A 13,993-nucleotide genomic window follows, 5' to 3' on the forward strand; every position below is an offset into this window, starting at 1 on the left:
TATTTCACAAAATAACTGAGTCCTAAATTTATTATTATTTCAAAAAGGCAATATATATATATATATGTATATATATATATATATATATATATATATAAGTGATCACTCCACCATAAACTAAAATCAAACGTGAACATCTTTGACTTTGCTTTAATCCAAGATCAAGATGAGAGTTTAATCCGTTTTACAGTTTGGCGTAAGGAATTTTTTCTGTTGAGAAGTGCTCTCTATCCAAATTGATCACATAGATCATCCAAATAACTTGAAAGTGTGGCCTTGATTTTGTTTTTGTTAAACTTGAGAAAACCCTTAAATATATTGTTGAGCATGAGGAACTACATCACAATGTAAATCACTTTGAACACCCAATCAAGTTAAGATACGTGATTACATGTTGTTGGAGAGTTGACATTGAAAATACAAACGCACTATTGATTCTTCATTCTCACAACCACCATTACACAATAAATTATGATTGTTCAATACTCCATGTCTAGACAAATTTTCCTATGTTGGGAGTCGATTAACTACAAGAGGCCACTCAAAAAGAGACACTTTAAGATGAAACTCCACGTATAGACAAAAATTTCTACATTGAGAGTCAAATAACCACAAGAGACCACTCAAAAAGAGACACTTTAAGACAAAGCATTTTATTTCAAATAAATTTCATAGAAGAGTCCGCTATACTAGCACCCTCTACCACCTCATTCCCAACATCGCTATGCATTGTCGCAATAGTCCCTAGATGAAACATAAATATTTTAAAGTCCCTGAATTAATATTTTGTTTGTCATTTATGTCTCTGCCATAAACTTTTTTCCTATTTTTTCATTTATTTTGTTGAGCTGTCAAGTTGTTTATATATAGCGCACTTATGTGGCATAAAAGTTAACATATATTCTGTAACATCCATACATTTTATTTTATTTTAATATTTTACCTTAGGAAGTGAGATAATTATTCTAAAAAAAAAATTGTCGGTTACTATTGTAATGTGTTATTTTAAAATAATAAGAATAATAATAATAATAATAATAATAATAATAATAATAATAGTAGTAATAACAATAATAATAATAATAATAATAATAATAATAATAATAATAATAATAATAATAATAATAATAATAATAATAATAATAATAATAATAATAAAAGGAACCGTTAAAAATAAATTCATGTATTAGATTGAAATATCACTTTTTCCTTTTAATACCACGTATACTCAGTTTAACATTCCCACGTCTGACTTAAGGTTCCCCACTCCTGACTTTCTCCACTTCTGTCAACATTCCCCACTCCACTTCTGTCAATGTTCCCCATTTCTGGGTTAAGGTTCTCACTCTGCCAACGTTCTCCGGCTTAACTTCTCACTTGTGGCTTAAAGTTAATCCTTGGTAAAAAGCAAACAAAAACAAAACAGACGTCTTCCATTCAAAAAAACACTTTGTGATATAAAAAAAGGGTTTATGAGAGAAAAAGAGAGAGACCACTTTGATAGAATTGGCAACCACCAAAAGAGAAAAGAGATGAGTAACTCCATTCCCGAATTTGTTAAACCAGTATCAGAAAATCATCGACTGCGCATTCGTTAACCGTTAGATCGGGCTGATTTTCGAACAGCAGGTTCGCAGCATTTAGACCCATGTTTTCATCGGTCGGATCGGAGAAATGACGTTCAGAGAGGGAGAAACCGTGCTCGCACAGCAGCAGGTGTGAAATGAGTGAGACAAAGTTTGTGAAGCATAATTCTAAATATAACTCTAGTAATGGTAAGGGCATCACTCCATCCGCTTTCTTACTTGAATTATATGTGATATAAATGTATTGTGATGTTACGTATTGGTTATGTTTGTGTGTTATCTTCAAAATGAATATTAATAACGGTTGTGCTTGATATGCTCAAATTGTGGAAAATGAATGTTATATTATACGTTGTTATAATGGTTGTGCTTGACATGTTGTGGTTATTCAAGGTGATTCCTTTGGGTCTAAACTAGGTTGGTTTAGAACAAGGTTGAATGATTTTGGACGCTCTGGTTGAGTGATCTATATTGTTACTAACAAAAGTGTCTACATTCATGCATTCATAGTTGTGTGGTGCGTCCATAATTGGTTGGAGCCCACAGATCCTTGCGGGGATTTAGAGTTAGTGGTGTTGCTTGGAAGGACCCACGAAGCCCTTGCGGGGGAGACGATATTCCAGAATCATGCATTGACATATAGTCTAACAAATAGATTGTGCATTTTGGTTGAATTGTGTGTGCGTTGTGACTTTTAACTGTTAAATGAAATATATGATGTTGTGACTTTTAACTGTTAAATGAAATGTATGATTTATTTATATTTTTGTTATAACAACTATATATGCATGCATATTTGCTCTGTATTTGTTATTTGGAGATGACCCTTACATTTGACAGGACGTCACCTATAGTGTTACTTGAGTGAATAATGTCATGGTCAACCCAATAGGAGAAATGCGAGGAAGTACAACAGTATGCAGTCAGAGGCTTCGAGATACTTTTGTGCTGGTATGAGACTTGTTGGGAGAGTTTTCTACAAGATGAAATATATGATGTTGTGACTTTTAACTGTTAAATGAAATGTATGATTTATTTATATTTTTGTTATAACAACTATATATGCATGCATATTTGCTCTGTATTTGTTATTTGAAGATGACCCTTACATTTGACTGACAGGACGTCACCTATAGTGTTACTTGAGTGAATAATGTCATGGTCAACCCAATAGGAGAAATGCGAGGAAGTACAATAGTATGCAGTCGAAGGCTTCGAGATACTTTTGTGCTGGTATGAGACTTGTTGGGAGAGTTTTCTACAAACGTCCAGAGTTATGACCAACTAGAATTTATGCTTGGGTAGTAAAATATCAATAGTTTTGGCTATAGGAGTCTCTTTTGTTCAACGTATTAACTTTATTTTAGTGATTGTAAATATTTTGATTCTTTATTTTTGAAATATAATTAAAATAGTTATTAAATGATTTTAAAGTAAATGAGTACTTAAGGTAATCATAAATAAATAAAAATGAATTTGAAATTTTACGTTTAGAATTTCTGTTAGTTAATGTCCCGAAAAAAAACGGGATGTTACATATTCAGTCGAATTTGATATCTATATTGACAAAGATCAAAATGATAGTTAACTAAAACATATCGTCTTGCCAATGTCTTTTAAAATGTTCGAACCTTAACTCTACTCCTCATTGTTATCTTCCCAAAATGACATATCTTTTCTCCTCCTTTTAGTTTTTCCCTCTATCACAAAATATCACCTTTGTTTTAAAAACAAGAGGAACAATCCTTAAGGTGGAATATTTCTTCTCAAATCTATGTGATAACAAACAACACAAACTTAAAGAAAATCACCTTTGCTAACAATTGCCACAAAACTTAAAGAAAATCACTTGTAAGTTGTAGTCGCAACATCTTCAAAACTTGTGGTGGGTCTCATGAGGAATTGTTGCTCCATTGTGTCTTCCTCATGTGCTGGAGGAAGCGAATCTGTAACAATGATTGTGTGTGATGGTGTGAAAGAGACAAAGGGAGCGAATAAATAATTATGTTTTGATTAATTGTCACTTTGAGAAGATTCAATTCGCATAACTATAGCGAGTAAGGACTGGATTATGGTTCTTACATTTTAAAAGCCAACAAAAATATGGTGTAACTTAATTAAATGTGATTTTGGTCTTTATCAACATGAATATCAAATAGGACCGAATAAATGTAATCTAATTAAACAACTAAACTCATGCACGTCAGCATGATGTTGAAAAAACATGACAACTAATCTTAACAAACAAAAAATAGAAATAAAATTGACCACTAAATTACTAACAAAATACTAATCGAGAGACTTGAAATGGTTTCTATTTCTTTTAAAAATTATTATGACACCATATGTTATTTTAAGGAATTGAAATGAACATTAATTGTTAATAAAATCTCATATTTCTTCAAACATATAAAATGATGGATCTTTATTAGAGTAGTTGAATGAGTTTAGTTTGAGTGTGTTCATTCTTTTTTCAACCAAGATGGTTGGACACCCTCAATTTTTCAACATTTATTTTCTCTCTATCTCTCTCGGTCGTCGATGCATTACTTACATATCATATTTATCACTCTATTATCTATTTCTTTTTGTTTCAAAGAGGAATGAATTCTCACACCACTCTCTATTTCTTTTTGTTTTAAGGAGAGAAACGAATTCTCTTTTACCACGTGAAGGTTCACTTAAATCCCCATCATAGTCATTATTAATTAAGATTTTAAGTATCTTGTCTGAGTGATGAGTTTAATGTCCTATATATATATATATATTATCAAACGTAGATGATGTTCATCATAAAAACTAAAAATTACACCAACATTGAAAAAAATTATATCAAATCAAAACTAAAATTAAATTATAACAAAATTAGTTATACATATATTTATTCTCCTGGAACATATAATAGTAACATTCAAATCCGACGCTAACAACAACATTAACAATTTTTGAATATCACCCTTCTTACTTTTTTGTTGCAAAATCATTAATAATTTGTTTAGAATCAAGATTCTTTAAATAAACAATTTCAATTTAAATCAATGCACGACTGTTAAATTTATTTTATTTAAATTATAAATAAGATTTTATCAATTTCAATTTAAAAAACTCCTCTTAGTAGGTACAACATTATCATAGATAATATTATTCTATATATATATAAACATTAAGAAAATAATGAAATATTTTAAGATAACTCGATATTTGATAAAAACTTGATTTTGATTCAATTGAAAAACTGAGAGAAAGAAAATAAAAGGAAAATGAGATTAAAACATCAAAGAAATTGAGAAGATTGATTTGTGTTTGAAGGTGTATAGTGGACGCATGAAGCATTTTTCTTCTCTTTCTCCTGTCACTCTCTCTCTCTCTCCTGCAGCAGTAAATGGCAGGTTGATAGCAAGAAAACAGAAAGAGAGGTCCCAAAATCAATAACCTGTTTATTTAGTAAAAAGTGTTCATAGGAAATAACAGGGTACCAAAAGTAACCCACAATCAGAATTTGGTATATGTCTCTCTCTCTTCCCACTTTTGGTTCACTTTTCCTTTTTTTCTTATTACTCTCTCTTGCCTTCTGCATATTCTGACCTAGCTTTTCAATTCGGGCTATTTATCATACTCAATTCAATGCTCCCTTTTGCACAATTGCTTCCTTCAACACTCCTTTTAACTTCCATTTTTTACCCTCTTCTCTCTGCATCTTCACAATGTCTCACCTCTATTACATCTTTATCAACTTTCATTTTTTCTAAATTTTTCAAATTTCAACTTTTTGAGTATGTATACAATTTTTCAAGAGTTGGCCATTTTCTCTAGTTTCTTCAATTTCAAAAAGTAATGTCACGAGAGTTTCATTTCTTCAGTTTGGTTTGAAGATTTTGATTTGTTTGTTTAGTTACTTACTTCAATGTTAAGTTGTTAACACATCTTTTGATAATTTATTCTTTATCTATAATTTACTATTTGGTAACTGTAGAAGCTACTTTATTGTTTGGTTTGGTTTTCTCTCAACTTTTTTGAATTTACTTTGTTTTATTGGTTCAAACAAGTCACTGATTTTTTTTTTTTTTGCTAGTGGTTGCTTTGATGTATACATGTTAAGGAAATGAGTGAAGGAGAAAAGTTTGAGGTAGATAGAAAGGAGGGTATGGCATTGGATTGGAGGTTTTTGAGTGCCAACCTTGCAAATTCATCGGATGGTTTGGTTTCCATGGAAAATTCTATGAATATAATTGGTTCTTCTTCATGTTCTAATTCAATGGTTGATTCATATGGTCCAAACTTCTTGGACCTTCTTCCAAATTCTGAAAACTTAGGGTTTTGTGATGTTAATGCTCATCAGAGCAATGTGAGCTCTTCAATCACAGATGGAATAAGGAAAGATGGATTTAGCTTTGTAAGAGTTGGTCATGATGATAATAGAACACTAGGAATGAGTTGGAACCTAAACCTTGCTAGTTCTATGATGATGAAGACGGATGGTATTTTACCAAATGGAAGTTTGTCACAGTTTCCAACTGATTCTGGATTTATTGATGCCGTAAGAATGTCATGCTTTAGTGCCGCCGGAGGTTTCGGAGATACGATGAACTCGTGTGGAATTCCCCAATCTATGGCTCTACAAGCTCTTGGAGGGTGTTCTAATGAGGGTGATAGAGGAGAATCAAGTGGTGATGATGGTGTCGGTAGCCATCATGATTCCCAAATGTTGGATTGTACAAGTGAGGAACCTTCTATTAAAGGTCTAAACCCAAAGAAAAGGAAAAGAAAAGGGCAGGTATATTTCTTTGAGTTGTATTTTTAGTATTGCTGATTCTATTTTCCCCTATGTAGCATGGACACTTCACTTCAAAATGAAGATGTATCTGGTGTCCGTCACCAATACATGTGGCTACACTTCAGATTGAAAATGTATTTGTGTGCCAGTGTTGTGTCTGTGTCGTGTAAGTTTGTTTTATTTTGTGTTAGGATAATGATAGTGATAAAGCCACTCGGAAGGGCAACTGTGAGAGTAGACAGAAGGGAGAGCAGCAACCAACTTCAACCACTAAGGCGGCTTCTAAGAAGAATGCCAAACAAGGGTCTCAAGCTTCTGTCCCGACTGACGAAGGATACGTACATGTTAGGGCTCGCCGTGGTCAAGCAACAAATAGTCATAGCCTTGCAGAGAGAGTAAGATGTTACAGAAAAAGTTTCTGTGATGAGAAAAAAATTGTTTGGAATTTGGATGCAGGGTTTCTAATTATTTAGATTTCAACTGCAGGTGAGGAGAGAAAAGATTAGTGAAAGGATGAAGTTTCTTCAAGATCTTGTACCTGGATGCAGCAAGGTACATTTAAAATTAGTTACTGGAAGATAAGATCTTTACCTTATATTCATTTGAGGATTTAGAGTATTGTTTTCTTTTGATATCATAGTTATTTTTGTTTATAGGTCACTGGCAAGGCACTGATGCTAGATGAAATCATTAACTATGTACAATCTCTTCAACAACAGGCTGAGGTATGGAGAAAAAGCATATTTCTAATTAGTGATTATTAACTCATCCAACTAATTTTCCCTTATTTTTGGATTTTGCTTCTGTAGAATATCGACAGCATATGTTCCTGTAGAATTTCTGATTAACACCTTTGACTGTTATAATGTTATTCCACCTGTTTGAAATTGCTATAATTTGAATGATCACTTTTGATGATTTGTATGCCAGAATAATATTTGGAAACAGCTTATGACATGTCCATGTGTTGTTTTCAGCTTATTTCTATAAGTTTTCCAGGATAGCTTATAAAAACAGTTTATAGCTCATATGAAAATAGTTTGACTTTATTTTATCTTCTGTTATAAAAATGGTTTATACATAAGCTCTTATATGATAAGCGCTTATGCAATAAGTGCTTAATTAAGTTGTTTATCCAAACATAACCTATATATGTTTCTAGAAACCTATGCATTTTTTTTTCAGTTGAAGTTGACACCATTTTCTTCCTCTTGGCAGTTTTTATCAATGAAACTTGCATCAGTAAATCCACATGTGGATTTTAATCTCGAAGAGCTGCTTCCAAAAGATGTATGATTTTAGTCAATTTGCATACTGACGAGTTTAAAACCTTACAATGAGCTATATGTTCCTGACTGACCTTTTATACAATTGAATATTTTGTCAGGTTCTTCAACATCGACCTGGTCCGTCATCTGTACTAGGGTTTCTCACAGAAATGCCAGTGACTTTTCCTTCATCATTACACTCGCCTCAACCAGGACTGACTCGTTTGACTCTACCTAACATGGCAAATTCATCAAATATACTTGAGCGGACCGTTCAACAACAGGGAGGATTTAAAGAGGCAAATCAGGTTAATCCATTGCAAGGAGCAAAGCACTGACATTTCCTCAACACAGTTATACAGCATGCTAATAGTAACCTGTGTATTATATATTAATATAAACTGTGTTATAGTTTCGATATATGAAATATTAGTTAGTACTTCTATAGTGTTAAGGTTTGGAGAGCAGTTATTTAACCATAGGAAGGGATTGACTCTAGGTTAGAGGAAGTTAAGAAGTATTCATGGATGGAATTGGGTGAATTCTTAGAAATACATTTCAAGCTTGTTCAGTGTGCCTTTTACTAAAGATGTTTTAATCTATTATCTCATAAAAATTAGATGTTTCTCATTACCAGTCTAATTTTAAGGGATTGTTCAACATTAAATTTGCTCTCTATTTTTCATTAGACTTATAAGTGTTGTAATATGATCACGTTTTTTTTTTTTGAAAGGGAAAATGTTGTAATTTGTTGGATTTGTTAGATGCTAGTGAAAAGCGAAATTCAAACTTTGTCCTTTATGACTCTCAAAAGAGTTTCAGATTTTGTTACAACTTTAAACCACTCAATCAATGGATTAACTTATTCACTCCTTAGACACAATTTAGAAGACAACAAAAATCAGAAGTAGTGCAAGCAAAGATGATAATGGGATGGAACACTTTCCATAAATCGGGATGAACAGTTTGCATAAATATTGATCCTACATTATATGTTGTTCTAACAAAGTATGGAGTATATATAAAATTCTACTAAATATCTCCGGCGGTCTCTTAACTTAAAAGTATAATTTTGTTATCTTTTTTCTTTCTTTTTGATTTGATATTTTATGTCTTAAAATGTCAACAATGTTATCATTTTTTTGAAAAATTCAAAAAATTTATTAAAATCTTCATACAAAACTCATAAAATTCATTACCAATTTCAAGAAAATTCATATGTTCATCAAATTTTATAACTCAAATATTCAAATAAATTCATATATTTGTCTCTAACATCATCAAATAAAGAAAATGAATTTGATGGATTTGGTGTTATTGTTGTTAGAGATGAGCATACGAGTTTATTTAAATATTTGAGTTATAAATTTGATGAATATATGAATTTTCTTGACATTGGTAATGAATTTTATGTGTTTTGTTTGAATATTTTGATGAATTTTCTGAATTTCCCTAAAAGAATGATAAAATTGTTGAGATTTTAAAACATAAAAGATTAAATCGTTACTTAAAAATAAATAAAGTACCAAATCGAAAAGAAAAATAAAAATAAAAAACTGGATCTTTATCGGTAATTAAGTTAAGGGATCGCGAGAGGTATTTAGTCAAAATTATATGTCATTTTATAATATCAATAATTTATTAATTAATTTTTTTTTTCATTATACTCTTTACCATTTGCTACTTTATATTTTTCCAATTCTTTTAATTTATCTTTCTCATATCAATAAAGACTACTTTTATAAAATAACTCATAATTTATTTTTCCTTATAACATTAATTACATTGATTAATTTGTGTGAATTTAACAATTTTACAGAATTTGGGATGGATGAGTGAATTTTAATAATTTAATTACACCTATTTTTCTTCTAATTATATCTAAACATGTTAACATGAACTTAATTTATATAAATTTAGTATACTAAATAGTTTATTTGAATATTAAAAAATAAAAGATATGACTAGTAAAAGTGATAACTTAATATAAGCTTATTTTAGGAGAGAAAATTACGTTATCATTACATGATAAATTAGAAAAAGTCAATAGAACCGGTGTCATTTATAAAATAAAATAAAATATTTAGTTTGTAAAAATAAAAAATAATTTTTTTAAAAATTAATAAAAGAAAATTTGCTATATGATAATGATGTCCATTTATTAGATACTAATATATAAATTAAATTTAAAGAATTTATAATTTCATGTTATATTTTTAAAAATAATTTCTTAAATTACATCTTTACTACGTATTTTCTTTATTATAAACATATTTTTCTAATTTCTGATGTATTAATATCTTTTATATAATATATATAAAGAAAAGTGAATAATGTATGATGTGGTTATTTTATATATCAATATTTCTGAATTAAATTTTAATTAATATTTTAACTTAAATAATAATATTAATTATAATTAATTCTTAAATTACAAAATAAACTAAAAGTATTTATTAGTGTATAACAATAATATTTTTAAAAAGAGAGCTTATATTTAATAAATTTTTATAACAGACTCGTTTTTTATTATTTTTGAAAAAATAATCTTATAATATATTTTTTTATTATAATTTAAAAAAAGAAATAAAAAATAAAATAATTTTAAATAGTTTATTATAAAATATTATATTTGTTATATTATTTTTTGAATAGTAAAATTTTAAAAATTGATCAAAATAAAATATTATTTTGAGTAGCTTCTTACCAAAAATATTTTTGAAAGATATATTTTATTAAAAAAAATGATTTTTTATATGATTAATATCTAAATTATTAAATATTGTATAAAAACAAATTTTAAATTATTAAATATTAAAATAATTTTGGTTTTTTAATCTTTTTTAACATGTCTCAACACTCTGATTTTGAATAAATTATAATAAAAATAATTTGTAAAAAGTATAAAATTAATCCGGGTGGCGGCATTAGCTTATGTTGATACCATCCCGTTTGGTTCCTGTCTGCAAAGAAAAGCATTGAATTCTTGTTCGCATTGTTGAATGTTTGAACAATCCATGCACGCCAATCTCCCTTTCATTGCCTTCATCGTTTCCATTCCCTGCCACCCCTCTCTCTCCATCCCCTCATTCAATATAGTTTCAAATACATGTCACACTTTTCTTCTAACCATTACTGCACCTTGCTCAAACTTTGCTGCGAATCCCGCAACTTCAACAACGCAAAGAACCTCCATTCCCACATTATCAAATCCATTCCAAACCCAGAAACATTTCTCTTAAACAACCTTATTAGCTCCTATGCAAAGCTCGGCAGCATCACCTATGCCCGCAGGGTGTTTGATGAAATACCTCACCCAACTTTATATTCCTGGAACACCATTCTTTCAGCTTATTCTAAATTGGGTCGTGTTAATGAGATGGAACATCTTTTTAATTCAATGCCAACCCGAGACGGGGTGTCGTGGAATTCGCTTATTTCGGGCTATGCTGCTTATGGTTCCATTCTTCGGTCTGTAAAGGCTTATAATTTGATGTTGAGTGAAGGGTCGTATAATTTGAATAGGATTACGTTTTCAACTTTGTTTATACTTGTATCCAAACTAGGTTGTGTTCAATTGGGTAGGCAGATTCATGGGCATGTAGTGAAGTTCGGTTTCCAGTCGTATGTTTTTCTCGGGAGTCCTTTGGTGGATATGTACTCGAAGACGGGACTGATATCTTGTGCAAGGCAGGCTTTTGATGAGATGCCGGAGAAGAGTGTTGTTATGTATAACACACTGATAAATGGATTGATGCGATGCGGAAGAGTTGAAGATTCGAAGCGGTTGTTTTTTGATATGCGAGAAAGGGATTCGATTTCATGGACATCAATGATTACAGGGTTTACCCAGAATGGATTGGACAGAGAGGCAATTGATTTGTTTAGAAATATGACGCTTGAAAAGCTTCAGATGGATCAGTACACATTTGGAAGTGTTTTGACTGCTTGTGGTGCTGTTATGGCTTTGCAAGAAGGCAAGCAAGTTCATGGTTATATTATTACGACAGATTATAAGGATAATATATTTGTCGCAAGTGCTCTTGTTGACATGTATTGCAAGTGTAAGAATGTAAAATCAGCAGAAACAGTTTTCAAGAAGATGACTTGCAAGAATGTTGTGTCTTGGACTGCAATGTTAGTGGGTTATGGACAAAATGGTTATAGTGAAGAAGCTGTTAAAACCTTTTGCGATATGCAAAAATATGGGGTTGAGCCAGATGATTTCACCTTCGGAAGTGTAATTAGCTCATGTGCAAACCTTGCAAGCTTAGAAGAGGGTGCACAGTTTCATGCTAGAGCTCTGATTTCTGGTCTAATTTCTTTTATCACTGTTTCCAATGCTCTGGTTACGTTATATGGTAAATGTGGAAGCGTTGAAGACTCCCATAGACTTTTTAGTGAAATGAGCTTCAGGGATGAAGTCACATGGACTGCACTTGTTTCTGGATATGCTAAGTTTGGTAAAGCCAATGAAACAATTGGGTTATTTGAAAGCATGTTAGCACATCGTTTAAAACCTGACAAGGTTACGTTTATTGGGGTTCTTTCGGCTTGCAGTAGAGCAGGGTTAGTGGAAAAAGGAAATCAGATATTTGAATCCATGATTAAGGAACATGGGATTGTACCACTTCAGGATCATTACACCTGCATGATTGATCTCTTCAGTCGAGCTGGGAGGTTAGAAGAAGCAAGGAACTTTATAAACAAGATGCCTTTCAGTCCTGATGCAATTGGTTGGGCAACCTTGTTAAGTTCATGTAGATTCTATGGGAACATGGAAATTGGAAAGTGGGCAGCTGAATTTCTTATGGAATTAGACCCTTATAACACTGCTAGCTACGTCTTACTTTCGAGCGTCTACGCTGCTAAAGGAAAATGGGATGAAGTCGCAAGATTGAGAAAAGGCATGAGAGATAAGGGTCTGAGAAAGGAACCAGGTTGTAGTTGGATCAAATATAAGAACCAAGTGCACGTTTTCTCTGCTGATGATAAGTCAAATCCATTTTCGAATCAGATATATTCCGAGCTTGAAAAGTTGAACTACAAAATGATAAAAGAGGGTTACGTGCCTGATATGAATTCTGTTCTGCATGATGTTGAGGATTCGGAGAAAATAAAGATGCTTAATCACCATAGTGAAAAGCTTGCAATTGCCTTTGGGTTGTTATTTATTCCTCCTGGTCTGCCCATACGAATAGTTAAAAATCTGAGGGTTTGTGGGGATTGTCACAATGCAACTAAATATATATCTAAGATAACCCAGAGAGAGATTCTTGTAAGAGACGCAGCTCGGTTCCACTTGTTTAAAGATGGAATATGTTCATGTGGAGACTTTTGGTGATTGTGTATTGAAGTCATTGCAAATAGGGGAGCGTCTATGTTCTTCTGTATCTATTAAACTTCTTCACTATCTCCCAATAATTATTCATTTCTCTTAGATTTGGACCTAAGATAACCTCTCAAAACCAGCTTTTAAGATGAGAGATGCCCATTCTTTATAAACACTTTTTCAGGCTTTATCTCTGAATCCCTAATCAATGTGGCACTATAGTTTTTCTAATATGTTCCCTTATGCTCTTCACATTGGACTTGGTGCGTAGATAATATAGTTGGTGACCCGATGAATCTAGTATTGACTTTGATACCATCTTAAATTTGAGTTCAACGCCACAAAACCAGTTTGAAGGTGAGTGATACCCGTTCCTTATAGACTATTTTTTGGATCTTATATCTCTAGTCAATGTGAGACTTTAAATTTTTTCCAATAATTTCAATTATCAAAGGCATCTTTGGAGATATTATTTTTTTCCTCTGAATCAGATAGTGTTTCATATTCAGATGACTGTTTCCCGTAACAAATCTGTATTTTAATATTCATTACATTCTATAGGTATATATGTTGTACTTTCATACAGAAAGCATCAGTTTACATTGAAATTCAATTAGTGTTGATCCATTTAGGCTGCATGAGCACCTGATGACTTCTGTATTACTAAGTTGTACAATGCTTGTAAATTGTAATGGAGATGGAATTATTTCAAGGAACAGAATTGTAGTGATACATGTGCAATATATGCAATGCAATCACTGTTTCCTTTCAAGGCTGCTCAAGTTCACTTTGACCTTGCTGTTGTTTCTGCATGAGATTTAGTAAATTTGGTTAAAAACTGGCAAATAAAGAGGTGCAATAATCATATGGGATAGGAAAACACAAGAGCTAGAGGTATTTGCGGTGCGGTTTGAATTGGTTGAGGTAAAATAAAATTTGATTCAAAGAACTATTACTTGCAATTGGGTACAAATCTCGATGACTTCAGCTAGAGGTGCCCAATCACCAAAGTTCCTCTCAATAAACTGGTAAG

The 13,993-nt window shown here is 31.6% G+C and overlaps 3 protein-coding genes across 8 annotated transcripts in view; 2 read left to right on the top strand and 1 right to left on the bottom strand.

Moving 5' to 3' along the window:
- Positions 1-4,947: 4,947 nt before the first annotated feature.
- On the top strand, positions 4,948-8,270 carry LOC101491087 (transcription factor bHLH76-like). Of its 4 annotated transcripts, none has more exons than XM_004509706.4 (7): positions 4,948-5,088; positions 5,659-6,360; positions 6,552-6,755; positions 6,847-6,912; positions 7,017-7,085; positions 7,579-7,650; positions 7,748-8,270. In XM_004509706.4, exons 2-7 carry the CDS (start codon positions 5,689-5,691, stop codon positions 7,964-7,966), a joined length of 1,302 nt encoding a protein of 433 aa, XP_004509763.1. In that variant the 5' UTR covers positions 4,948-5,088; positions 5,659-5,688; the 3' UTR covers positions 7,967-8,270. The 4 variants fall into 4 exon arrangements, with proteins under 4 accessions (XP_004509763.1, XP_012573836.1, XP_004509761.1 ...); XM_012718382.3 differs by lacking the exon at positions 4,948-5,088 and adding an exon at positions 5,219-5,359; XM_004509704.4 differs by lacking the exon at positions 4,948-5,088 and adding an exon at positions 5,225-5,417.
- A 2,279-nt stretch (positions 8,271-10,549) lies between these two features.
- The window catches only part of LOC101491807 (putative pentatricopeptide repeat-containing protein At1g68930), a 5,401-nt gene continuing 1,957 nt past the window's right edge, over positions 10,550-13,993 (top strand). For 2 of the 3 annotated variants that reach the window (XM_073370648.1, XM_012718384.3), the window contains exon 1: positions 10,550-13,317. In XM_073370648.1, the coding sequence (XP_073226749.1) occupies positions 10,738-12,972 (2,235 nt within the window). In that variant the 5' untranslated portion in view covers positions 10,550-10,737 and the 3' untranslated portion in view covers positions 12,973-13,317. Of the gene's footprint in view, positions 13,318-13,521; positions 13,733-13,993 lie in introns of those variants that run through there. The other variant, XM_027336371.2, reaches the window with a different exon arrangement.
- LOC101511493 (uncharacterized) overlaps positions 13,744-13,993 on the bottom strand; it is a 1,339-nt gene continuing 1,089 nt past the window's right edge. The window contains exon 3 of the mRNA XM_073363507.1: positions 13,744-13,985. Coding sequence (XP_073219608.1) covers positions 13,902-13,985 — 84 coding nt within the window. The 3' untranslated portion in view covers positions 13,744-13,901. The remainder of the gene's footprint in view (positions 13,986-13,993) is intronic.

Source organism: Cicer arietinum, chromosome 7 (assembly GCF_000331145.2).
Source record: "Cicer arietinum cultivar CDC Frontier isolate Library 1 chromosome 7, Cicar.CDCFrontier_v2.0, whole genome shotgun sequence".
NCBI lineage: Eukaryota > Viridiplantae > Streptophyta > Magnoliopsida > Fabales > Fabaceae > Cicer > Cicer arietinum.